Raw genomic sequence first — 27,485 nt, 5'->3', positions numbered from 1 at the left:
AGGGCTTCGGGCCCCCCGGGCCGGCCGCCGTCCGGCGAACGCGCGGCGTCCGGGCCGCTGCCCCCTTCCGGCCCCGCGGCGGCCCCGCCTCCCCTCCCGACTTCCTTCCCTGAGCGCGGCGGCGGCGGGGACGAGCATCGGCCTGCGCGCGGAGCCGGCACCGGATGGTGGACGGGGGCCAGCCGTGCGGGTACGCGGCCCGCGCGCCCCTAGCCACCGCCGCGTGGCACCGTCCCGAGCGCGTGGCGCGGGGCGCCGGCTGCCGGGCGGGGGCCGGGGCCGGGGCCGCGGACGCTGAGGGCGCCTCGGCCGCGCTCAGCCTTTAGATCGGAGAATGCGGGCGGCTTGGGAGCGCTCGGGGTTCCCGCAGTCACTCCAGGGTCGATTTCTCGGCGGGCGCCGCGGCCTGTGCGAGGCCGGTCCCCTCGGAGTGCCCCGGGAGGTGGTGCTGGCCGTCTGAACATCACATCCCTTCCTGCGCCCGTGTGTGGGGTGGGAATGCCGGGTGTAGGCCCTGGATCAGAGCTGACGGGGTTGCGAGCGGTGTGGGGTGTGCCTGGGACGGTGACCGGATGTGTCTTCCTGAATCGTTGTATTCGAGCTCCAGTTCCCTCTGTTTCTACAGCTGGGCCTCAGTCCTCACAGGACTCCAGTGGGCGTTCAGCCACGCCAGGAGAAGGCGCCCAGGGGACTAACAGGACCCTTGCCTCTCCTGCCCTTCCCTCGCCCCCCCATGGCTCCCCCTCCCTCCTATTTAGTAGGTACTTCTCTAGCACCCCACAGCGATGATGGATGCTGGCCCTAAAGCCAGGTGGGAAAGCAGGCTGATTCAGCACCTGTCTTTTCCTGTTAGGGGGGTTGCCAGGCCTCTCAGATTTGGGGCAACGTAATCAGTGGGTGACCATGGTTCCCAGCACCTACTCTCCACTGCATCCTAGTCTTAGGCACTGCCGCCCTGCACTGCAGCATATGCCTAAATAAAGTGTGGAGCCTGAAGCAGAAGTTTTGGGAGATGCTTGCCTTCCTTTAGACCACAATCCTCGCCTTTCTCACGATTTCTCCATGGTACCCACCCCGTTTTTCTGTTGTCTTCTTTCCTTGCCCTTGTTTCATTCCTTTTGAAAGCGACCACTCCCCTGAAGTTCTAGGACCCCCTTCGTGGGCTCTCCCTGTTGTAGACAGCCTGTGCTTGCCCCTGGTAAACTACGTTCCAAAAACCTTGCTTTAGGAGTAGCACTTGACGTTTTTCATAGTTTCTTCTCATGTAATTCATTACTCAGAGTTGATGACTTCTGTCCCTTCTGGAGTATTGAGGGGAAAGAGAAGGGAAAAATTATCTGGTTAATATCAGAGTTGGGAAGACTTCAGATGTTTTCTTTGAATCCATCTGGCACGGATAATAATCCTGTGTGGTTTAGGATACGTTACCTAAGTTCTCTGAGTCTGTGTAAGATGGGATGGCACTGTCTACCTTAGCTATGAGTAAGGCAAGTGACATGATGTGTATAAACTTTAACAATGTCTGGAATCTCTAGATCATCAATAAATATTTCTTTTTTCCACCCTCCTCCTGTGCTGACTCCATTTTGTAAGGGAGACAGGTAAAGGACAGAACAATTTGTAGGCCAGCATAAAAAATCCTATGAGAAAGCAGTAAATAGATGAAATATTTGGGAACGTGAAGCTATAGATGCCAAATTCAAACTTCTGAAATAAGAAATTTCTTAAGTTTTTACTTAAGACCATAGATTGTTTAGGGCCCATGTGCTGTGATTTCTGATTGATAAATGTAGCTGAAGTTGCCCATGTTTAGAGATTTAAAGGTTCAGTGTGGTTGGGTTGAACTGGAAAACAGACTTACTAAAATGCTTCTCTCAACTTCTGTTTTGTCATGTTTTTCTTTTAGAACCAACATGAGTGAAGTTTCCTGCAAGAAACGGGATGACTATTTGGAATGGCCTGAGTATTTTATGGCTGTGGCCTTCTTATCAGCACAGAGAAGCAAAGATCCAAATTCCCAGGTAAATGAATTTCACAGGAGAATGCTTAGATACTCACAGGCAAAGAGATTACTGCACATGAGCAGAAAGGGGAGACTCAGTGGACACCTATCAACTTAAAAGTGCAGGGTCGGTCTGCCTTTTGTGCTGCGTTTCTACAAGCTTAGTTCTTCCTATGAGACGGAAAATTGTCACATGCCATTGTTAACTGCCTCTTGTGCCCCTTCTGGGACTAGGGTTGCACTTTTCTTGGCTTGTGGGCGCTGCCACAAAAAAAAAACAGACAAGGAGACCGACAGCTCTCAGCACCTGCAGCAGCTGTGCATCTGTTTTGAGTTCTGCAGTCCCCCTGGTTTTATTCCCTGCTTCCCCAGCGGCAGACCAGCCAGTTGTAGGCACCAAGCCTTTGGGCATGTTTCCTTCTAGGTCGGTGCCTGCATCGTGAATTCAGAAAACAAGATTGTCGGGATTGGGTACAATGGGATGCCAAATGGATGCAGTGATGACCTGTTGCCTTGGAGAAGGACAGCAAAGAATAAGCTGGACACCAAATACCCGTACGGTAGGGCAAGTTTTATGTCCCGTTCTGCTTAGTGACATAGCCTGGTGAGTGCCTAATTAAGAAAGTTGGTCAGAAGGCATCATCTCCCTTTTGTCATCAATAGCTGGAAAGAAGAATATCCTACTGCACTACCCCAATTTCCTGGCCTTGTCTCTTAAGTTCCAAAGAGAGCTACGGAGAGAAGCATGGTAGTGGCCACACAGGCTGGCCCTGAGATCCGGGGCTCTGCTGCCTGTGCTGAGCTTGGCAGGCTTCACTGGCAGCCTGCTGGCCTGCACAACACCAGAGCATTGATAGTCAGCTTCTCTGCAGAGGGTCACAGCCCCTTGCAGAGATAGCTGAGGGATGTGCATGGTGTCTCTGTGGGTTCTTTTTTTACTACTCGGAAGCAGGGTCGGCTAACCAGGGGCTGGCTCGGGCTTTGGTCTGATGAGAAGCAGGCTTCATTCAGTCCATGTGCCTGATGAGAACATCTGGCTCAAGCTCATTGCCGGGAAGCAGGAATCAAACTGTGAACTAGACATCAGGAGATGGAGGATCCAGTTGCTTCCTCCAGTTACGGGGGATGCTGCAATTTCACAGTAGGCTGTGGTCAGACCAAAAGCCAGAAGCGAGGCTGGGCGTGATGGCTCACGCCTGTAATCCCAGCACTTTGGGAGGCTGAGATGGGCAGATCACCTGAGGTCAGGAGTTCGAGACCAGCCTAGCCAACATGGTGAAACCCCATCTCTACTAAAAATACAAAAATTAGCTGGGCTTGGTGGCAGGTACCTGTAATGCCAGCTACTCAGGAGGCTGAGGAAGGAGAATCGCTTGAACTCGGGAGGTGGAGGTTGTAGTGAGCGAAGACTGCGCCACTGCACTCCAGCCTGGGCGACAGAGTAAGACTCTGTCTCAAAAAAAAAGAAAAAGCTAGAAGTGTAGAACTGTAAACCTTTGGCTTAACTGTCTCTGGATTTTCACCTTGAAATTAGGGAAGGCTGCTTAGAGTTTGTTGCCTGTCTGAGCCCTGGGGAAAATTCCTTCAGAGATTGCCTGGGAGGGTCCAGCCATAGCTTTACTTTTCCTTGCATTCCTTGGAGAATACGCAACTGATGCTGGAAAAGAGGCAAATCATGCTGCGTATGATTTTTTGTAAGGTTAGGCCCTGTATTTTATGTCTGAAAATGAACAGACTGGCGCCGTTGGAAGTGAAGGTAGAGTGAGGCCATCCAAATGGGAAAGATTGTGCCTTCAGGCCAAGGCGTGATGTACGACCTTTCTTCTTTATTGACTTTCCTGGTAGGTTTTCCTCTGGGTTTTTCTCTTGAAGAATTCCAAGTCTACATTTAGTCTAATTTATATATTTTTACTAACGTTCCTGGACCTCGATCATGTTAAATAAGCCCCATAAATTTCTTTCTAAATTGCCTAGGGGCAACTCTGTCATGTTTGAAAGAAAAAGGAAAGAGGTACCTGGAGGGAGAGGAGGAATTGAGCACTGCAAAGCAGTCTGGGTTTCCAGGGTGTGAAAAGTAGTTTAGGGATGAAGGGGACTGAATCGTCAGATCCTCGATTTAACTTCACCCCTCCCTGGTAGGAGTGGGAAGAGAGGATCGGAGTTGGGGGAGGGTAAGACTGTCTTCTCAGCCCAGCTTCAAAGCTGGTGGTAGTGGATGACCAATTAGAAAAATGCGCTGACTCAGAGAAACTTTGTCATCCTGATTTTGATTCTATAAGCTTTTGATGGTAAGAAAGAAGGGAAGTGATTAGTTGTTTTTAAGTCCATGCAAAGATAATTTTTCACAGTGCGGTTCAATGTTCCATATAAAAACGGTGAAAGTGGAGGCTCGATGTTAAAGATCTGCATTGAACTGTGTGACGGCCACAGCCAATATTTCACCGAGTCTAGACGGTGAAATATTGGCCCTTGGGCTGGACTTTGATATGGAGGAATTCTGGGGGGATGGCAGTCCGTCATACTCAAGCTGGTGCAAAAGATACCCGTGGTTGGACAGTGCAGAGGGGTCCTGGGTGAGCACGGAGCGGGCCTCCCAATGGGGCCTGTGCCTTCTTCAGTCACCCAGAGCCCCCAGCAGATCTGTAAGCAGTGACCTAGAGGCCAAGGGCCATGCAGTACATTTGCAGCACCTGCCCCACATCCCAGACTTCCCAGCTCTCCTGACTTCCCGTGTAGCTGATTTTGTTGGTTATGAGACACTACCCTTTGTCCAAATTGAGGAGAGTACCTTTCAGAGCCCCTTTCTAGAAGGAATTTTTTAAAAAACCTACATAGGTATTTGTCCAACTTCACTGATTGTTTTTTATTGAATAGCTCCTGAGCTTCTGGGCACTGGTTGTCTGTCTGCATCATTTTTTATTATCCATATGATACCTCTAGGTTTTCAAAGCTCTTTGCCCTTACTTATCAATTATTCATTTATATGTAGCTATGTTAGAATGTTGACAATTTTCTTTCACGAGAGTAAGCTTGTAATTTGATGTACCATAAAAGTTGTAGAAGGTATTAAATGGTTTTTAAAAGGCATTTAGTATTACTACCGCCATAATACAGTAAAGATGGCCTTGAAGTCTAAATGATGATGACTGTGTATGAACTGTACACTTGTTGTCTTCTCAAGGATTTTCAGGCCACGGAGAAGTAAATGTTGGGATTGCCTGGGATGTCACAGAAATGTTTGCTGATAATTGACTCAAATGCAAAGTCTTTTTTTTTTTTTTTTTTGGCTTTCGTTTTAAGATTTTCAAAATTAATTTAAAAAATAAGGGGATGCTGCCTGGAGTTGGATAGCTCGACCCATTCTTTCCTCATCTACATTAATGGTGGCTGAGCTGCTGCAGCAGGAAGGGTAAATTCATAGGTTATGTGTTAATCCCTGTAAAGGAGCTTTAGAGATTATCTCGAGTTCTAGACAATGATTTTTAACTCTTTTGAATGTGCAGGACCCTCTTTTAAATGCTGAAAAACTTCCAGGACCCCTGCATAATGCTAAATTCTTGGTATCTTTTGAGTAAGAAACTCCACAATGACAAAAACTACTTGGCATCAGTAACATTTTTTGTTAATCTGAACTTTATTAATTGGATAGCATGTATGTATGTTTGGGAAAAGTTTATGTATGTCCTGGACATAGGATTTATCCAGCTGTGGCTATGCTTGGACCCCTTGCAATACCTTAGTAGTGTCTCAGGGTTCTAGGCCCACAGGATCTAAGCCTCCTCCTTTCTTGTAAGTAACTTCTATAATGTCACACATGCAGGGTGACATCTCCTAATTCCAAGGTCAGTGCCCTTCCTGCTGCGTCCCTGTGTCTCTCCTGTGGGGCACATGAATTCAGCTGTACTGAAATGCCAATCATTGTCTCATTTTTTTTTTGCAGTTGATCAGACTGAGGCTCCCATAAAATAACTCCTCAGAGATCAGGAGCTCGGGGAGGGGTGGCCTGTGCCTGGCATCATGCAGAAAGCCACGTGCGTGGCTCACTGTAACATTTCTTCAAAGGGGAGTGCAGTGGACTGAATGTGTCTCCCCCAAATTCACATGTTGAAACCCTAATTCCAATGCGCTGATATTTGGAGGTGGGGCCCGGGGTGACGTAATTAGGCCATGAGGGTGGAGCTCTCCTGAATGGGGTTAGTGCCCTTCTAAAAGGGACCCCAGAGAGCTCAGTTACTCTTTTTCCATGTGCAAGGATAGGAGGAGAAGATGGCTGTCTGCAACCCTGAAAGGAGACCTTGCCAGAACCTAACGATGCTGGTGTCCTGACTTCCAGCCTCCAGAACCATGAGAAATAAATGTCCATTGTTTCTCAGCCACCCAGTCTCTGGGACTTTGTTATAGCAGCCCCAAGGGACTGTGACAGGGAGCTTGAGAACTGTGTAAATTTGAGTTTACCAAATAACATACAACTTAATACTGCTTTATTAATTCCGTAAGTCGGAAGTCATTAGTCCTGATTGACGCCTTGTGGGGAGGAGGGAAACACACACTACTTGTAACATAATAGGAAGATGGAGCTTTTCCTGGGCTGTGTCTCTAGAGAGGTATTTTTAAAGGGTGTTTTTGTTCTTCCAGCCTTGGGATCAAAACTTCATAGAACTATTTTATTATAATGTAGTATTAATGTGGAAAATGAAAATTCCCTCTGCTAAAGAAGCTTTTTATTCCATCCTTTTCCTGAAAAATCCAAAAGATAATATGATGTCAGTAACATTAAGTGGCAGGAAGAAGGCAATGTTATTATACTAAGAATCTTTTCAGATGAATGACAATGAAAAAAGAGGAAGCAGCAGATTTATCTAATTTACAAGATTAAAAAACTTGGGAAGATTCTGATTTTCATGAGGGAGTGGGTTGCTAAACCCGTGCTGAAGTATTCAGTTGACATTTTTCGTTCCTTTTGCTTTGTGGAATTCATTATAGTGAAGCACATTTAATTGAAATACCAATGTTATCAAATGGAGGTAAAATACTCTTGGTGATTCAGATATCACTCTTTCCTTGGGTTTTCATAACCAATTTTGATGATATAGTTTACAAATTAGAGAGTTGGAGAATTAACTTGTTCTCGTTGTTAAACTTAAGGGAATTTTTAGTAATGCTTGCCACACGTATCCAGCTGCCCAGCACTTGTGGCCTTGCTGATTTCTGCTGGCGAAGGGCTCTGGGTTTTGGTGAGTGCCTCTGTGCTTGGCCTCCTATCCCACCCAATGGACCAGGGAGCCAGGGTTGCTTGGCCTGCTGTATCTCACTGCACCAGGGAGGGAACCGTAGAGTCTCAGTGTCCCCAAGAGTTGGGGGTGGCCTCACTCTGAGTGCATTGGGCAGAAATGGAGATGTGGGGCCCTTACCCGAGTCAGTTCCTATGTCTACAGGGATAGTCTAAAAAGGATGTAATGCTGGGAAGGAAAATGCTGAAAAACCTGGAATTAATTAAGGTGAAAGAGTTCAGCAGAGCATCTTAAACACCTTTACCAGTGTGGGGCAGTACCTCTTTAAATTCTCTATTTAAATTTCATCTTTATTTTTCAGACTTAGCATATTGTTAAGCATGCATAGATGTCACTTTTGTGATTACTTAGCCATTTGCTTTACCCCCTTGAACACTGACATTTTCCTGACTGCCATGCACGTGATATATTTCTTTGGCATCCGAAAGGTTAGTGTTGAGAAAGTAATTTATCAAGAAGTTAGGAGGCTGATCCTTCTTAAGATATGACTTCCTCACAACTTGTAAGAGCTTCTTAGTAATTAAGATCAAACTTGTTCTTTCAGTCCTGAAATTGAATGTCCTCTGGTTTTGTTAGTCAGCCCATGAATTTGATAACTTGCTGTTTCTTTTCCTGCAGAATTTAATTTCACTTACAGCTTCCTGCCTGGCCATCTAGTAGTTGTGGCCCGACAGCAGGTCTAATTAGGGGCTTTTGTACAAAACTACTGTTATAATCAATGGAAAACCTTTGAACAATTGCATAGAAAAGAAATTAAGTAGATTATTTTTACGAATCAAGGGGCAAACTCAGCTGTGATTGTGTGGGGTTTTAGATAAACAGAGGAACACACCAGTGTATATGTGAGTCTTCTCCCACCCACTAAAATCAACAGGCTGCATGTAAGCATGTTTTACTTTAAGATATAATTGTTTATAAACAGTTTTCGGAAAGGAATAAATAACGATATTTTAATATAATTTATTTTGATATTTATGTATTTTTATAGTTACAGAGTTAATTATTTTTAAAGTGCTAGAGTTTACTATTTTATTATGAATATCTACAAAAGACATATAGTAACAAAATAACTCCTTGTTTCGAAGAGCACATGTTAGGAAAAGCTGAAATGTTTGGGGATTGGACCCACCTATGAAAATACACATATCTGTCTCCTTTCTATAGAAAGTGATTTTTGAGTCAGTTCACCTCATAGAAGTTTGAAATAAAACTTAATCTAAAGTAGTGGTTCCAAGGTTCCCAGAAGTGGGTTGAAGTTTATCTTTGTACTATAATCTCTCAAGATAAAAGGTTTGTTGAAAAATTAGTAGCCTTGATAAAATGTCAGGAGCACATGCAAACTAATTTAGAAAACAGCTATGTTAAGTATTTGAGCACATTAATGATCTGAATACAAATGGATATTCCTTCATTTCTTTTTCTTCTTCTTTTTTTTTTTTTTTTTTGAGACAGTCTCGCTCTGTCACCCAGGCTGGAGTGCAGTGGCACAATCTTGGCTCACTGCAGCCTCCACCTCCAGGTTTCAAGCGATTCTCCTGCTTCAGCATCGGGGTGGCTGTGATTACAGGCACGTGCCACCACGCTTGGCTACTTTTTGTATTTTTAGTAGAGATGGGGTTTCACCATGTTGGCCAGGCTGGTCTCAAACTCCTGACCTCAGGTGATCCACCCGCCTCGGCCTCCCAAAGTGCTGGGATTACAGGCTTGAGTCATGGCACCCGACCACTTCTTTATTTCTTTAAGTTTGCTAAGTCTTTGCTTAGAAACACAGGGATCACTTTTCGGTGTGGTTACCTGAGAATGATTACTCTCATAGTCTTGATTCTGGTGATTTGTTCTATGTCAGTTGTGCTGATTTTGACTGATCTTCTCTGAAATTGGCCTAAATGACTAAAGCTTTATTGTATTTTGAGTTTTTTTCATCCAGAATCTCCCTTCAGAAGCTTTGTTAATACTAGCTATATTAAAGTAGAATATGAATATATTGTTTGCTCCCAGAAATACACAAGAAAACCTAGTTCTTAGAGATTTTTGCAAATGTTTGTATTGCTTTTTACTTTTACTTTCTGAAGACTTTTTTTTATCTGCATAGGGATATGCATGTCTGTAATACACACATTAGCTAAGTAAAGCCTCATAGTGCTTAAAGCAACAATTGCCATATTCACACGAAAGAATCCTGGCGCCGCCTTAAGGAGCCAAGGGTTCCAGGTTTGGTATGTTTATGCCCAGTGACTGTGGGGTTGTTAGAGGCATCACCTGACATTTATTTCTCAATATCTCTATGAAGTAAATTATCACTGAAGATTCTTCCAGTTCTCTTATTCCAAGGAAAAATATAAGTATTATAGCTTTGATGGCATTAGATTAGTATCTTTTTCTCAGCTTACGGAGTTCTGAAAGCGTTCTTGGTCAAATCAGAGCTCTAAAAAGCTGTTGGAGGCAATGCCACAGGGAGAATGTGCATGTGTACATATGGATAAATTAATAGAAACAGGCGCCTTTCCCTCCCCCCTCTAGCGATTAAAGTCTGGCACAGTTCTAAGATGAATATAAACCATATGGAGATCGGATGTATGAATAGGAGAGGACAGTCAGACTGTAGGTTACTCCACAGACATGCAGATTAAAAGACATTGGATGAGAAAAGGTTGGATAACAGCAATAAAGAAAAAGATCCTAGCCGAGTATGGAGTGCACGCCTGTAATCCCAGCACGTTGGGAAGCCGAGGCAGGTGGATTGTTCGAGTTCAAGAGTTCAAGACCAGCCTGGGCAACATGGCGAAATCCCGTCTCTACAGAAAATACAAAAATTAGCCGGGTATTGTGGCGTGCAGCTGTAGCCCCAGCTACTCCAAGGAGGCTGAGGTGGGAGGATCGCTTGAGCCCGGGAGGCCAAGGCAACAGTGAGCCAAGATTGCACCACTGAACTCCAGCCCGGACGACAGAGTGAGAGACCCTCTCTCAAACAAATTAAGAAAAAGATCCTATGTCTAAGTGAAAGAAAATGTATGATTACGTGGGACACGCTTAAAACTCTTTGAAAGAGACAAAAGGTTAAGACCAAATAGAAAGAAAGGACTTTAGAAATTCTTTAGAGAACAAGTCAGCGTGACAATATTTATTCAGACAGAGATACTTGCTTGACATTGGGAAATCCCTGTGATGAATGCGGGATACTGGCGAAGGCAAGAGAGTTGCAATGCAAGGGAATGGACGCTCTCCTCTGCTGATGCTGTCTGAAGGGTCGGGGCCAACCAGTTAGTGGAGGTGTAAATTTTCTCTGTGCTTCTTTCAAATGATAGATGCCATAGTAAATTTAAAATATTGAATATGATAACTGAGCATGAATTTTTTAATTCTGCAATTAAAAGACTTTGTTCAAAATGCCATTAATTTTGAGTTTAGGTGAATAAAGGGAAGCAGAATTCTGTCGTTTTTCCTTCTCCACGTGAGTTATCACTTTTTAGGAATTAAAATAAGTACTAATGAGTCACCTGTTCTCTTACCAGTTTCAGTTGTCTGCTGGTGATGGGGATGTTTCTGGAGTCATCTTTCTTTCTTTTTAAAATCGTAACTCTATTTTATAATGCGTTGGAGTTTTTCAGACACCGTCACATGTAGTCATTCAGCAGACACTTCTAGGGCATCTATTATGTGTTTTACATGCCGGGCACTCTGCAGAGGTCAACAGAATGCCATGGGAGGGTCTGTGTTTTTGAAGAGTTTGCAGACTAATTGTGGAGGAGGTAGACATTAATGAAACAAACAGATATGATTGAATGTTCCCTTCTGAGGCAGTCACTTTTTTTTTCTTTTTTAATGAGACAGGGACCTGACCCCGAATCTGCCAGCCCCTTGATCTTGGACTTCCCAGCCTCCAGAGCTGTGAGAAATACATTTCTGATGTTTAGAAGCTACAAATTTATGATATTTGTTAGAGCAGCCCATACAGACTAGGACAGGTTGTGTGTATGAACTGGATTGTTCTGGGGCAAGAGTGGCAAGAGGGACTCGCCAGCCGGGAGGTGACGCAGTGTACAATGCGAGGGCCTTGGAGGGGGTGGGTGCTGGGGCTGGAGAGGCTTGGCTGGAGATAGGGTATATTTTAGGGGCAGCATCAGGAAGATGGCATGATAAAGGGTGGAAGAGGTAGATTGACTGCCCCCCAAACAGTTCTGGCTGCAGCAGCTAGACGGGCATACTGAGGAGGAGAAGCAAGATTTTGGGACGATCAAGGAAGATTTAGACACCTGAAGGCTGAGGTGCCCATGAGAGCTCCCCGCAAAGGGTCGGGTGGTCAGGTGGGTATATGAGTTGGGGATTAGTCCAGGCTGGTTCCGTCAGTACAGGTGTGTCAGTGCCAGCGACCTGGGTAGCTGATCAAGGAAGCATGTGCAGAGGCAGGAGGAGTAGCTGTGGCTAAGCCCTGAGGGCTCCAGCGCTTAAGGTGGTTGGAGGAAGAAGGGCCCATGAGAAGGAGCACACAGAGCAGTGTTTTAAGAAAGAAGGCCTCACTTTGGGAGGCCGAGGCGGGCGGATCATGAGGTCAAGAGATCGAGACCATCCTGTCCAACATGGTGAAACCCCGTCTCTACTAGAAATACAAAAATTAGCTGAGCATGTTGGTGCACGCCTGTAGTCCCAGCTACTTGGGAGGCTGAGGCAGGAGAATTGCTTGAACCGGGGAGTCGGAGGTTGCAATGAGCCGAGATCATGCCATTGCACTCCAGCCTGGTGACAGAGTGAGACTTTGTCTAAATAAACAAAGAAGGAGGGCGTGGCAGCTGTATCGGAGGTTGCCAAGAGGCCTAAGATTAAAACGTGTTCATGGGGTTCAGCAACGTGGAGGTCAGAGATGCTATTGCCAAGTACAGATTCAGCCAAGTACAGTTTCAGCGGAGCAATAGGGTTGGAAGCCACGTTGGAGCCACTTGAAGGAGAACAGAGGGTGAGACAATGGGGACAGGTTTATTTAGATCGGGCTTTGGGATGTGTGGCCGAGAAGAGAGCAGAGCAGAGCAGTGGGGTGGTGGCTGGAACGGAGATGACGCCGCGGGAAAGGATTGCATTGTTTGTAGGATGAGAGAATCTGGTTTTGGCTTTGGTTTTTGCTTTTCTGCAGCAGACATTTGTTTGCTGATGGGAATAGTCCAAGACAGAGAGAGTGAGATAGAGATTTCTGGAACAGAGTCAAGGTGTTCAAGGCTGTGAGGATTGGTCTCTCAGACACCCTGGTTGGTAATAAGAGGAAGGACTGAGGGGGGAGGTGGGAGGACAGCAGACACAGGGTCCTGGAGGGAAAGGCAGAGTGTGATCAGTTGCAGCATTCTGGTGGAGGAAGCAAGACCATCGGTTGAGAGAGCTGGGAGTTGGAGCTTGGATGCTGGGAGGAGAGAAGAGATGATTGTGGGGTGGGAGAGGAATGTCCTAGGAATGTAGGGCAGTGTCAGGAGCTCACATCTTAGAATCGCGAGTTGGGCGGTTGCTCCCCATTTCTACCTGCCGACACAGGCTGCCTGAGGCTGGCCAGGGAGAGCTGGAATTAATTAGAACACACATCCCAACTCCTCTTTCAGTGCCCAGTGCTCAGGCCCGTTTCCCCTCTAAACGCTATTAACACACAAAGGAGGCTTTTAAGCTCCGTGATGCATATTTGCATCACAGTACTATCAACGCTGATTAGTGCTCTGTTTCTCTTGGTGCTATTGTCATGCATTTTAGGCATCACACGTGCATTTCACATGAACAATGGGAAGGGAGTTGGCATGGCCTACCGTGGATGCAGTACAGCTATTTCCACATCCTCCTCCTCCTGACCTGATTGTGTGCCCTTAGCACATAGGGAGGCAGCGTAATTAGAGTTCTGGGGGCTTTATTACCAATAATGGCCTTACCACAGTCAGAAATCTCTTTAGCCCCGAGCACTACCATTGGGGCTAAGTGGCTCCCCTGGGCTCCGTGAGTTGTCACCCGCGTCTTTAGCAAGAGGCAGTGACGAAGTGGGCAGGGATGGGGAGCAGAGTGGGAGAGAGGGAAAAAGAAATGGGTGTTCTCGCAGGCAGGCTGGATTGGGCAGGCCAGGACAGCCTGGTTTCAGGTGGGCACGTGTGGGAGAGGGTGGGAAGCACTCACGTGTGGCAAGTAGCTCGTCTGTGCTGTGCTCTTGACAGATGTTAGTCTTTCTAACAGTTCTTGGAGAGGGACTTTTCTCTCTATGTCTCAGGTCTGGAGGCTGAGGCTGAAGAAGATGCTTGACTGATAGGTTGGGGGCAGTGTGTGAGGACATGGTAGGGAGGAAGCAGAGGAGACAGGCAGAACCAGGGGTCTCCAAGACCCCTGAATGCATTGTCGCAGGAGCGGAGACAGAAGTTCTTGCCTCAGCCTTCAGGGCCCTGGGCTGTGGGCAGGCAGGTGGGCGCCCTGGGCGTGGAGGCTTCCCTCAGAGCCTGTAGGATGGGCTGCCTTTTACGTGAGTGACCCACCACTTTCTCCCCAGACCTTGGTAGAATTCCTTTGCACTGTCATTTTCTTCTAGCAGAGCCCTCCTCTCTGGGCACAGGGTGGAAACAGAACAGACCCCACACATTTTCCAGGCATGCGGCGGGTTTCTCCACATCACCCCTGTTTCTCGTCTTTGTTTTCACACACAGAATTACACTGTCGTGCCTCTCAGGTGGAATCATGTGTCCCTCAGTGGCGGGAAGCCTCAGTTACTTTATCTTCTGAGTAGAAAGGCCACACTGTGCCTGGGGCTGGGCTGGGGGCAGGACTGTCTCGATGCCAAGGACAGGTAGGCTGTCGGGTGCAGCGTGATGGGGGAGGCAGAAGCACTGTCACTTGTCCCTGATCAGGAAGACCCGGTTCCTGCCAGCCAGTGTCTTTCTCAGGAAACAGGTCCCGTTCTGAGTACTGGTGACAAAGGCCCCATTTGCAGAGTTCTTTGGAGTTCACACAGCGTTTTCCTACTATGTCCCTCACTTGCTGTTCGTGTGACCCTGTGAAATGGGAAGGGGCAGGTGTTGTTATTCCTGTTCGTAGCTGAGAGAGGCTGGAACTTGAACAGGGTATTACCTTTGTGTAGGCACATCCTAGGATTTAAATCCCTTTGTTCTGAAAAGACATTTGTAATCCAAATACATTTTTCTACAGAAACAATGTTACTTGAAGATTCTGTTCCCCTTGCACCTGCGAGCAGTGCCTGGAACCCCCGTTTCCTGGATTTTCTCAGCACTCCTTCAGCAGTCCTACTGTGTTGCTTTAGCTTGCACTCGGGCCGCTGCTGATTTCCGTGCTGGGGCATCTGCAGCCCAGCTGGTGTGAGCTCTGCAGGGACCAGACCCGCCTCCATCCCGCAGCCCACACCCAGCCCTGTTAGCTCTCCACCCGGTCAGGCCAATTTGCAGCCAGAACTTACCAGAACATACCTGGGAAACTGTGGAAGTTTTAAACTGTTTTATTTTCTTGCTCCAGTCCTGTTACTAAGGGCTGCTCCCCTGGGTGAGGGACAGGCCTCTGTCTGAGCAGGCTTAGAGGGACGTAGGCTTTGGGGCAGTCCAGCAGGCTGGCAGGAGGAAGACAGGGCCTGAGACGGGAGAGGGGCGGGGCACAAGAGGGGCTTGTCTGGTGGAACTATCTTAGGGAAGTGGTATCTGTTGATTTCTATATGGTGCTCCCCTCCCCAGTTCCACCTTTATTTTAAATCATTTGAAAACCCTGATAATGAGCCAGATTGCTACTTTACTAATAGGAACTTCATGCAGGAGAGATAAGATAGAGAGGTGACATTATTTGGGACCAAATTCTAGAAATCTTTGCTTTAGAATTTGGGGAAGCCATAATTGGGAACACTTTATAAGCTTTTGGGAGAATGTACTTTGTGGGGGCTGAGGGGGCTTAATTGTCGCGGCTATGCTGTTGTTAAATTATTGACGTGAAGGATAGGTACTCCGGAGGCTGGCAGTGACATATGAGGCCCTGTCAGGATATCTTTCAATAATTAAGAAACAAGTAGTTGAAATTCCATTTTAGTTCTAGAAGCTGTGAAGCAGTTCCATAAATGGATCAGTTAGAGGAGCAAGTGTGTACCCCATCCCTCAGCAGAAGTTTCCATCAGGCATCTGTGGGCAGTGGGGGCCGGGGCGGGGGTGCCTGTGCTCCCAGAGACAACGCGTCCAGGTTTAGCAACTCTGATAACTATAGGACCCCAGAAGTAAAAACACTCAGGCCCTAACTTCAGGAAGTAATGACAAAAAGCTTTGTCATCAGAATGAAAGCAGAAAATACTGTAAATTACTGAGTTATTTTTTTTAATGCACCGGTCAACCTTGAACTTGGGTATGCCATTTCATGTCACTTGTTAATTGCAGGGTGGGAACCCAGTAGAAATAATAGAGGGTGATGCTTCCCACCTTTTCATTCCAGAAGGCTGTGAGCAGACGCTACTTGGCTCGAGTCCTGACCCTTGTCTAGTCAGTGAACAGAACTGCCCGTGCTCTGAATGGCTCAGGCTGGGGTGGCGGGAGAAGGCGTTGCAGGTCTGCTCGCGGTGGCAGCAGGCACTCCATGCCTGGACTTCTGACCCTGACCCTAGCGGGAGCCACCACACCAGGCTGCCACCTGTTGGGGTCAGCTTTGGCAGAACAACCCTCAGGTCTAAGGACATCGTTTTCTTTAAGGAAAATCCTGTGTCACTAAAAATAAGGGACTTTTAGGCAACCTGGAGAGTTCAGAACTAGAACTAGAGTTCAGAACTAGATCAGAATCTTCATTTTCCTGACTCTAAATTTTCTCAGGCCCCAGTAGTTCCTGTCACGTCTCCGTAGCAGATGAAGATCAGTTGAGGGTAGAATAACACTATCACTGCTAAATTATTTAGGCAGCAGTTAGAATTTGTTCAGCATTATTTAGGGTTTTTAAACAAACCTATCTGAGTAACCTTATAATACTACTGTCTAAAATAGGTATTGTATCAGTCTTATATCAGATGAGGTGAAAGTCAAATCTATAAAATGCTGAACTTTTAAATCTAACCAAGGATGGAATATATCCTGTTAATTTGTCAAACTTCTAGGGAACCGCCTACATGAGACAGTAAGGATTAATCAAGCCCTAGTAAGAAAGAATTTGAAAAATACAGTTTTCTAATTATACAGTCTCTTCTCCATGGTCCAAGGTTAATGCAGTTCTGAATTCTGACAGTTGGTAATAGAAAAGAAAAAAAAGAAACCAAAGCATATGAATTGTCTTATAATTACCTGCAGCAGAGAGTCTCTTCTGGCAATCAAGACTTTCTAAGCATTAATCTGATATTTTCAGCATTTGATTATTTTCCTTTTAAACAAGGTTGGGAATAACTGGAAGGTTGTGTGTCACTCTTTGTGCTTATCAAATATATATGTAGTGTTTGCAGATTTATTTTGCTTATTGCTTAGCTGTAGATGTGTAATTCTAGGTTGAACATTTTATCTTTTTTTTTTTTTTTTACAATTTAGACTAACTTACGAATACTTCCTAGACACTGTGTCTTTGAAATACTTGGTCCTTATTCCTACTACGAATATAAAAACTAGCAATTACTTCTTGGTTAGCTTTTGCACTCAGGTATATTTGTAGCTCTTGCTGCAGTTCATCCAGGCAACACAACAAAAATGTTCACACTAGGGAAAGGTAAATTTATTCCTTCATATATTGCTGTCAAATATCTGTGGAATGTTTATTGTACAGGTTGAGTGTGCCAAATCCAAAAATCCAAAATCTGGAACTTTTTTTTTTTTTCTGAGACAGGGTCTTGCTCTGTTGCCCAGGCTAGAGTACAGTGGTGCAAACACAGCTCACTGCAGTCTTGACCTTCTGGGCTCAAGTGGTCCTCCCGCCTCAGCCTCTCAAGTAGCTGGGACTACAGGTGCACACCACCATACCTGGCTAAGCTTTTTTATTTTTGGTAGAGATGAGCTGTTACCATGTTGCCTAAGCTGTTCTTGAACTCTTGAGCTCAAACGATCTCCCCTACTTGGCCTCCCAAAGTGCTGGGATTACAGGCATGAGCTACTGCACCTGGCCCAAAATCTGAAACCTTTTGCACACCAGCATGACACTCGAAGGAAATGCTTATGGAGCACTCTGGATTTCAAATGTTTGGATTTGGAATGCTCACCTGGTGAGTATAATGCAAACATTTTAAAATCTGAAATCTGAAACAATTCTGCTCCTAAGCATTTTGGATAAGAGACATTTAACCCGTAGAGGAAAGGTACATGGAAACCCCAGACCACCCAAAAGAAAAGGCCTGGGGAGAAGTTGGGCAATTACGGCTAGACAGCAGATTTCAGGGTTTTACAGATGGATCTGGTGTCTGAGAATCTATGAACAGATGGATTCTTAAAGTCGGTGACTGTCCGGGCATGGTGGCTCACGCCTGTCATCCCAGCACTTTTGGAGGCTGAGGCGGGTGGATCGCCTGAGGTCAGGAGTTCCAGACCAGCTTGGCCAACACAGTGAAACCCTGTCTCTACTAAAAATACAAGAATTAGCTGGGCATGGTGGCGAGTGCCTGTAATCCCAGCTACTTGGGAGGCTGAGGCAGGAGAATCATCGCTTGAAACTGGTAGGCAGAGGTTGCAGTGAGCCGAGATCATGTCATTGCACTCCAGCCTGGACAACAAGAGCAAAACTCCATCTAAAAAAAAAAAAAAAAAAAAAAAAAAAGGCAGTGACTGCCGCCCAGGCTGGAGTGCAGTGGCGCGATCTCGGCTCACTGCAAGCTCCGCCTCCCGGGTTCACGCCATTCTCCTGCCTCAGCCTCTCCGAGTAGCTGGGACTACAGGCGCCCGCCACCACGCCCGGCTGATTTTTTTTATATTTTTAGTAGAGACAGGGTTTCACCGTGGTCTCGATCTCCTGACCTCGTGATTCGCCCGCCTCGGCCTCCCAAAGTGCTGGGATTACAAGCGTGAGCCACCGCGCCCGGCCAGAGAAAAATCAAAGAGCAATATTTTACCTTGGGAAGTGCCCACAAAGGCAGCAAAAATAAAAGGACCTACAGAAAAGTAAAGTAGAAAGAGAACACAAGTGTGTGGTGGTCCTGAGAGGTTTTAGAGTAGAGAGGAGTCCAAAGAGAGCAGGTGAATCCAAAGGTTCCAGGCCAGAAGAGACCTTGGGTTTTCATGATGACGAGACCCTCCAGTGGCCTGTGGAGCTGGCTCTCATCCGGTCGTCAGAGCCAACTGCGCGCATTGCTTCCCAAGTCCACGTCATGTTGGGAGTGGGAGATTGGCTGTGTGAAAAAATGTCTACACTACAGAAATTGGCAGATACGTGGTGACCCAGCAAACACAGTTGACACCTGAACCATAATTTTTAGGGACAGTATTTAACCTTGTATGTGGGATCCATTCTGATCCCTATCCTTCCCTTCTTACCTACTTCATTAAAACAGAAGAAAAAGCTGGTGTAACTCACTGAACTATTTCATGACCTGCAGTTTGAAAAACATCATTTTAGAGAAAACTGGAGATTATATATGCCTTACAAAGTCAGAAGACAATTATTTTAAAAACAAATTGTAGTAACAGTTGTAGATAGGATGATTTCATCTTGAAAGGAGGAAACCAAGAATCCTAAAAGGCTGACAAGATGACCTCTGTAGCCTAAGGACTAAGCGTGCATGCTTACAGGAGAAGAAAAACCAGCAGAGAGAAGCGGGAGCCCTCAGAGATGGAGGGAGGGGCTGGGAGCACGGCCTTGTGTTTGCCTGGGGAGAGGAGGCCGTGTTTTGATAGTGAAGCGTGTTTTAGAGAAAGTCACCTGTTCTGGAGGATTGAGGAATGAAACTGGAAACCTTAGGAAAAAAGCAAAGACATCGGATGTACTTGGTATTTTTTACATTGCTTTTATTTAGTTAGCTGGAAATGCACTTTCTCAGATCCACTGTCACTCCTGCAAATGACAAGAGTGCTCAGCCACCCTGTCGAAGGTCATCCAGCTTCCAAGCAGCAGATTGGACCTTGAGCCCTCGTGCTGCCCTTGTTGCAAAGCTCTTTGTCCACACTCGCTGGCAGAGGTGGAGAGTACGGAGGGGAGGATGCTTGGCCTGTGGTGGTCTGGCCAGCCAGGGCAGGCATGAGCTCGTCACAGGCCAGGCAGGCATCAAGTGCTCTTTGTGGCCTGAAGTGGATTTGGCAGGTGCCTGTTATTTGATCAGTGTCGATGGCCAGTTGACACAAGTAAATGAGTCCCCAGACTTTACTCTGACCCACCTGCTTTAAACAAATTGGAGGAAGTCATCAAGTTAGTTTCCCCAGTTTCCTCTCTGAGGACAGTCTGGGGGCCGAGGCCTGCCTGAGTCCTGTCTCCTCAGGACAGGCCCAAAAGGAGGTGCAGGGTGGCCTGGGGGACAGCGAGGGTCAGAGTTTCAGGGCTGTGGAGATCCTGGAGCTGATAGACGAGTGTCAGCCACAAAGGTGAAGCTGGATTTCAGGACCACAACAGGCAGCAGCTGGGAGTTACGAAGTGGGCAGGGCTGGGTTGCAGCCTCAGGTGCTCCTCTGGGTTGGGGCTTCTCTCCTCAGCCCCGCAGGTGCGGGCCGGGCAAGCCTGTGATATCAGACAGGGCTGAGGGGGTCTGGGGAAGGGTGCAGGAACCAGCAAGAGAGACCAGGGTGGGTTGATCTTATACCCTCCACTGAACACTTGAGTTTCCTGTTTGTCAGTGTCCAGTTTTGCGTATGTGGGATTTTGGATTGTTCCTTTTCGAGTCTCATGTGTACCCGACACACTATTGTTCATATTGCCCAGTAGCTTTATGTATATGTAAATATATATATATATATATATGGGTGCTAAATATTTATCGAATGAATAAAGGAGGAAATGCAGATTCCAATTATTGATGGTGATGTCAGGAAGTACTGAAAGTCCTCTTAAATTCAAATATCAGAAATATGCTCTCCCATCTAATAAATACTTTTTGATGGTGCTGGTATTAATATTCAAATATAATATATATATTTAATATTTATTTTTAATATTAATATTCAGATATATTTTTTTTTAACAAGAAGCTTTACATTCTTCATCTTGTGATTTTTTTGGTTAAAAGAGAGGAAGTCTGTTTATAATCCTGTGCATTATTTCTATAAATTGCCCTCTGTACACAGGGATGTCAGATGCTGCCCAAGAGAATCTGTTTCATATGGTAATTTTCACTAATGAATCCAGACCTATACTGTTAAATTTTGCCCCAAACTGCCTGGGATGAAGTAGAGGAAGCTCATTGCAGTGAGCATGACAGTTCTTAGAGGACGCTATCATAGTGTTTCATAACAGATGCAGAGGGTCTGTCGTTCTGAATATTAATACCAGCACCATCAAAAAGTATTTATTAGAGCATATTTCTGATATTTGAATTTAAGAGGACTTTCAGTACTTCCCAGTGTCACCATCAATAATTGGTATCTGCATTTCCTCCTTTATTCATTCGATAAATATTTAACACCCATTATGTTCATGGCATCACATTAGACTCTGGGGGAGTTACAAAGAACCTAGGCTGGGCTCCGCCCTCAAGGGGGAAATAAAAGAAACAATTACATGTAATTGTTTTTAACACCAAGCAGCGTGAAACCCAGCTCTGGAGCATCCTGGTCACAAGGGGAGAAGGGGTCACGGGAGCCCCTCCAAGGCCAGCGCACATGTGGCCATACCTTGCGCCTTCCCAATCCTGGGCCCTCACCCCTTCTCTTGTCTTTCTTTGTCCTCCCATGCCGTCAGGGTTTATGGGACCTGCAAGTCTCGGGACATGGCTGTGGTCACTCTGGCCAGCGAGGATTATTCTCTGATGGGCTGTGGTCAATGAAACACAGCTTGTTTGCCTCTTTCGATTTTCCTGCAATGCCAGGAGAGACTGCTCAGTTTTAGGCAGGACTGAGACCTCCTAAAACATGGAATTTGCAGACAAAAATGAATAATTCCTAATATATCCTGAGAGAGCTTTTGGTCAGCCTTACGCCTGCCACATTGCATTGCTGCTGGGGGACCCAGGCACACAGAGGTAGCTGCAGCTGCACCAGAACCCGGGAGGCTGGCTGAGGAGGGTGGCCAGGACTTCATCTCTCTGACCCAGAGTAGGTGCTCAGTAAATGATCATCGATGAAGCAAGTGAGTTGGGACTGAAATGTATGAGCGCCATAAGTTTAGGCCACTGTTCATTTAAGGCCTCAAAACTCCTGGAAGTGTGACGTGTAGAAGGTTGGCAGGCTGGAGAGGGTAGGGGAGAACTTGAAGATCCCCATATTTATATTCTAGGTGGCTTGTGTGATGGCGACCATGGCCGGATTGCATTCATTGACTCGTTTGACAAATATTTTAGCACTTGTGTGCATAACATGTGCTGGGAATACCAGGGGAGCCAGAAGGCAGTGCTTCCGGAACTTGTCTGCACATTGGAATCACCCGGGGAATTGCTTACAAACCCAAGCCCAAGCCACAGCCCAGGCCATCACACTCTGCAGGCATGGGGCACAGATCTTTGTATTTTGGAAGCGCCTAAGGGTGTTCTGATATCAGAGAGGTTTGCAAGTCACTGCTGTTAGGATTTATAATAGAGTTTTAGATAACACACCCAGGAAAATTCGTAACGATACCAGACGGCCATCCAGAAACCTCCTGGGCAGGATGAGGGAGTCAAACCCAGGTGTGTGCTGTGGGCACCACTCATTCCCACTCAAGGAGGATGTCCCCTGTGGATTAGGGAGTGGGAGCATCTAGGCAAACTGGACCTGGGGTGTGTGTTGGCTTTGCCAGGTTCAAGAGAGGGAGGAAGGGGATCCCCTTGACTCTGAACTCAGGTAGGTCCGGATGTGACCCGGGATCATGGGTGGAATACACTGGTCTATCAAGAGCTCAACTAGTCATTGCCATTTCAGTGGATGAACGTTTTTCTTATAAAAGACAAACTGGGCTGGGCATGGTGGCCCACATCTGTAATCCCACAGCTTTGGGAGGCCAAGATGGGAAGATCACTTACGGCCAGGATTTCAAGACCAGCCTGGGCAACATAGTGAGACTCCATCTCTACAAAAGATACAAAAAATTAGCTGGGCTTGGTGGCACGTCTGTAGTCCCAGCTGCTTGGGAGGCTGAGTTGGGAGGATCACTTGAGCCCAGGAGTTGGAGGCTGCAGTGAGATATGATCATGCTGCTGCACTCTGGGCAACAGAACGAGACCCTGTCTGGCTGCTGGTGTTTTCCTTGTGTGTATGTGGGCTGAGCACCATGTGGTGAAGCAGATCCCTCAGGATGGACACACTCAGCTTCGTCACTTGTTGATTCTCTTGCTCTTAAAATCCCCTAGCCCTCTGAACAGCCACGGTGAGCTTCCCCATGTGTGCATGTCAGCACACCAGCGAGCCAGCTCAGGTGGACACTTTCATGCCCCAGGGAGCCGTGAAGTGGAGCTGCGCGTAGGGTGGGGAAGGCACTTGACCTCGGCCGTCCTGGCGGCTCTAGGTGCCTTCAGGCCTCACTGCTCACCAACAACCAGCCAGACCACGTGGGCCTCATTTGGTATTCTTAGTACTTGCCATTTCTAATCAATTTTTTTACTTGAGTCTGTTATATGTTATTTCAGAGGGGGGAATGGAATGTGTTAACACTTAGTAAATTCTTCATGAGCTGCAACCAAAGTTTTTCTTTCTTTCCCTTTCAACCCACAGTGTGCCATGCTGAGCTGAATGCCATCATGAACAAAAATTCGACCGATGTGAAAGGCTGTAGTATGTATGTCGCCTTGTTCCCTTGTAATGAATGTGCTAAGCTCATCATCCAGGCAGGTAGGAACCGGGTCTTTTCATTTGTCACATTTGCATTGCTGTCTGCTCGTCAGTAGCTCATTGCTGATGTGTTTGATCTTAAATTGCTATTGTTTAGATCTAAATTAATTGCACTATCGGCTTTGCAAGATACTTCCCGTGTTTTGTTTTTGAATGGTGCCAGGTATTCTAAGACTAATTGCATCCTCTGTGATTCTTAGCATGTTTTTAATTTAGTTTGCAACTTCTTAAACTGCAAGCTGCCAAAAAACAACACAGGCATTGCATATAATTACTGTCAATTTACTATTCTCTGACATATTGTGCATAGATTGGGGGGAGGGAGAGAAATGAACTTCTGTCAGAAACAAGGTCAGCTGGGAGTCTGTATATGAAATTTTAATTTTTATCTAATACATGGTAGATAGTTGAGGATCTCAACATACCCTGGCATATAAATGTCATAAGACCCAAATGGCACTACTTTCAGGTTTTCTTATGTACAGTTCCCATAAATCTACACCATTGTATTCTGAATATTTCACCTTTTTCAAACTGTCACATCTAAGATTCAGCTACACTTTGTCTCCATAAAACTCTCGGCTGGAGATTTAAAGACTTATCATGTTTAGCCAGATGTGTGGTTTAAAGGGGCCGTTTATCACCAGCCCCGTGGATCTCAGAGCAGAAGCGGCCTGCTGGTACTGAGGAGTCGCGTGGGCTCCCTGGCTGTCGCCGTCGCCATTCCTGGGAAGCTCTCCTCGCGGTGCTCAGGTGTGGAGGTGATGGCCGAGCAGTCTGGGCCCCATGCTGCAGCCTCCTCTCCCTTCAGAGGCTGATGGAGCAGCGGCCTTCAGTGCGGGGCCCTTGGGATTCCTGGCTCCCGAGTTAGCGCTGCCTGCTGAGATCAGGACAAGAAAACAGATCAGCCTTCTGCAGAGCTGGTTTGAAGTGGTCTGCAAAGCCATGCTGGGAAGCACAGCGGTGCCCACCTCTGAATTTGCCAGCAACCCCCACTCCCTCCATCAGTCCTCCCACTAGTAAGAGAAGCTACCTTGTGAATACTACCTTGATTACCTGTAGTAAGGGAAATTGGTTAATCGGATCAAGCCTTGACTACTTGACATGTTTTCCCTTTGCATTTGTTTAAAAAAAAAATCCATAAAGACTGGAGGGAAGATTAGATATAATCCGCCCTCTGCTGTATGAGAAGGCGGCAGATATGTATTTCAGTGACTGGACACTGTCTGCAAGCACGCTCGGAAAAGGTCATTAATCATAGACTAAAAGCGCTCCAGCTGCTTCCGCCTGTCTTTTGCAGCATCTGTATGTGCGTATACTAAGGGAGCTCCCGTTGCTACCGCACAGGTATAAAAGAAGTTATTTTCATGTCTGATAAATACCATGATAGTGATGAGGCAACTGCTGCGAGGCTCCTGTTTGATATGGCTGGGGTGACATTCCGGTAAGCAGGGAGAACGCGGGGCAGGGGGGAAGGAGTGGGGTGAAGGCTGATGAAGAGATGTATTTGACCTTGTCTCCTCCTTGTGATGTCTGACTTCCACACTTGGAGGTGTCTTTAGAAATGCAAGGGCATAAGAATTTAAAGACTATTATAGGGGTAGATATTTAAGAGCAGTGACAGGAAAATCTGAAGACCATTTGTTTAATGATTATACTTTAATTTCAGTAACTTTCCGGGGTAATTAGACTAGTTATTCAAGTAGTGAGAAGTTTAAACATTCACAAGTTTTATAATAGGAACGCCAAACCTTGGTAAATTTTGCAAATGTAACAACTTTGGCATAGAAAATTTAGGATGAAAGTAGCCTACCAGATTGAAACACTGGGGATTCTCTTTTTTTTTTGAGACGGAGTCTCGCTCTGTTGCCAGGCTAGAGTGCAGTGGTGTGATCCCGGCTCACTGCAACCTCCGCTTCCCAGGTTCAAGCAATTCTCCTGCCTCAGCCTCCCCTGCCACACCCAGCTACTTTTTTTGTACTTTCAGTAGAGATGGGGTTTCATCACGTTGGCCAGGATGATCTCGATCTGTTGACTTCATGAGCTGCCCGCCTCAGCCTCCCAAAGTCCTGGGATTACAGGTGTGAACCACCCGGGGATTCCTTTTACAGCAACATTTTGCAGTGAGATTTGAAGTCTTACAGATTTTTATGATTGTCTTTGCTAAGAAATGGTTGTGAGCTATATTTTACTTGCAAGTAAGTTCAACTACCTTTAATTCATGGCAGAAAATTCCTTTGGGACTGAAGTTTTCCAGCGCTTCATGGTATTGGCGTTCAGCAGCTGGGGGACCATTGTCATAGGTGACGTGCCTGGCCCTTTGTGCTGGTCATTAGGGATACAACTCAACTGTGGTGCCTTCTGAGACTTTAAATTCAAATTATTTATATACTCTCTTGTTCAGTGATTCTTAAAAGAATTTGTTTTGTTCCCAAATATTTTCTTTTTAATTGTTGTAGAAGAAATGAGGAACGAGTGAAAAGTTAATGAGCAAAAAAAAAAAAAAAAAACGTTGGTTTATGTTTGCATTTTTAGAATGTAATTTGAAAAGTTACTCCTCACTAAAGGTAGTCGTTTTTTGCTATGTATAAGCGGCAAAAGAAAATTTACTGTTTTTTTGCATTAGAGCAACTCCAAGTTGACTGCAGAAATTTTTCTAGAAAATAAGATAAATCTGATGGGAAAACTAGTAATTGGATATCATGTTGTGCAGCTAACTTGTTTGAAATCCTTTGACTCCCCAATAATTCATGAACTCAGACAACTGAAAAACATACAAACCACAGCACCCCATGCATCTTCTTTTGTCTTAGTCTTTTCCGCTCCGTGTTTCTCTTGTATGGTGCACTATAATTGGCTCCTATAGAGAGAAAATAGCAAGTGAATCCCAGGACATTTTTTTCTCTGCACAGAAAATATGAGTTAAGCCAAAGTAAACAAATTGCTTTAACTACTCACCAGATAATAATTGTATTTTGTTTTTGTTTTTGTTTATTTTTAGGAAATTCATACCGAAGTGCAGCAAGATTGTCATTGACTTTGATTCAATTAACAGCAGACCGAGTCAAAAGCTTCAGTGAGTTACATCTCATTAAATCTCCAGAAGATTGGGATTATCCTCTTCTAAGAAGTTGCTAATGCCTTTCATCTTGAAGTTACACATAACTTCTTACTAGCCAGTATGGCAAAAGTAGACATCTAAAGAATATAAAGCCTCAAATCTTCCTTACTGTCTCTTTTGTCACATGGAATCTACATGTGTTTGAACTGTTGATTTAGGGTTTAAAATAGGGGAGCCTGTGGTGGCCTGGTGCACAGTGCTAGAACGAGGGTGCTGGGATCCTGGTGGCTCTTAAGAGGAGCGTCAGCTGTCTGTCATCCGCTGCGATCCGGCAGCCTCTCTTCACTGCTACATGTGCTAGAAGGACAAATAAATAATTGTGGTTGTGTTCTTAGTGGGGACGAGCAGACACACTGATCTGAACATCTGGCCCAAGTGAAGCACGGCATATAGTGCCCTTGAAAGAAAATTGGCCTCAAATGACAGTAGCATTGAAGTATTTGCTGCAGAGTTGAGGGAAACCCCCAGCCACCCTCCCGGAATCCGAGATAGGGGGGCACATCTGTCCTGACAGACGACGAGTGTAACTGAACCAGGAATCTTTCCTCCATCCCTGCTCTCCCGCTGCACACAGGGTGGTGGCACATTATCCCTCTGGGGGGTGGGGATGCCTGTTGTTTTGGCTCAATTCAGGTTCGTTGGTCACACGGAGCTCTTCCATTTCTTTTCACTGAAAAATGAGTTGTTCCTAGAGGAGACAGCCTGTCTCTCCTTGTTGCCCCCAAAGCCCATGCCCTGCCATGGTGGCAGCTGGGGCTGTGGGTGGGAGGGATCCCCAACATGGATGTGTTGCCCCTCCTCTGCATGCCAACGCGGTTCATGTACAAGGCCGCTCTGCAACTGGAGAGAAAATTAATTCCTATCCCGTGAGTGGATTGTGAGAAATTCCGCCCACGCGGAGACAGTTCATTGCGGCACTGTTGGTGTTTGGAGCTCTTCTGTGCCCTGGCTCCGTGCTTTCACCTACACAAACATCACCTTCCTGATCACTGCGGGGCGGGGAGCGTGTGGCTGTGCCCCTTCTCTTTAATCTCATTTAATTTTTATTAAACATGCTCAGTACCTGTGTTGAGAAAAGGCTTTCTTTATCCTAAAGATTATTACCTTTTTAAAGTGCTCTTATATTTTCATGAGTTTTTATTTTGTCTCTGAGATTTTGTATTCCACATTCTAGGGTATTCTGTAATTTGGCTCCTTACCAATATTATTAAAATTTTATTAAAATCTACCCTACCAAAGCA

The 27,485-nt window shown here is 46.0% G+C and overlaps 1 protein-coding gene across 5 annotated transcripts; it reads left to right on the top strand.

The window, feature by feature from the left end:
- On the top strand, positions 1 to 27,485 carry DCTD (dCMP deaminase). 5 transcript variants are annotated; one of them, XM_030816351.1, is made up of 7 exons: positions 158 to 190; positions 854 to 1,065; positions 1,907 to 2,021; positions 2,427 to 2,562; positions 23,007 to 23,123; positions 24,471 to 24,567; positions 26,125 to 27,485. In XM_030816351.1, the coding sequence occupies exons 3-7, from the start codon at positions 1,914 to 1,916 to the stop codon at positions 26,201 to 26,203; spliced, it is 537 nt and encodes a 178-aa protein (XP_030672211.1). In that variant the 5' UTR covers positions 158 to 190; positions 854 to 1,065; positions 1,907 to 1,913; the 3' UTR covers positions 26,204 to 27,485. The 5 variants fall into 5 exon arrangements, with proteins under 5 accessions (XP_004088616.1, XP_003271506.1, XP_030672211.1 ...); XM_030816352.1 differs by having other exon boundaries at positions 161 to 190; positions 939 to 1,065; XM_004088568.3 differs by lacking the exon at positions 854 to 1,065 and having other exon boundaries at positions 1 to 167.

Source organism: Nomascus leucogenys, chromosome 7b (genome assembly GCF_006542625.1).
Source record: "Nomascus leucogenys isolate Asia chromosome 7b, Asia_NLE_v1, whole genome shotgun sequence".
Classification (NCBI taxonomy): Eukaryota; Metazoa; Chordata; class Mammalia; order Primates; family Hylobatidae; genus Nomascus; species Nomascus leucogenys.
Note: the sequence above shows the minus strand (reverse complement) of the source record. Positions and strands in the feature narration are given on the sequence as shown.

Excerpts from the sequence above, each read along its gene's own strand:
- DCTD (XM_003271458.3), top strand. The coding sequence starts at position 165 with ATGGTGGACGGGGGCCAGCCGTGCGG. Across the intron at positions 2,022-2,426 it reads GCAAAGATCCAAATTCCCAG|GTCGGTGCCTGCATCGTGAA; the intron begins GTAAATGAATTT and ends GTTTCCTTCTAG. Across the intron at positions 23,124-24,470 it reads TAAGCTCATCATCCAGGCAG|GTATAAAAGAAGTTATTTTC; the intron begins GTAGGAACCGGG and ends GCTACCGCACAG.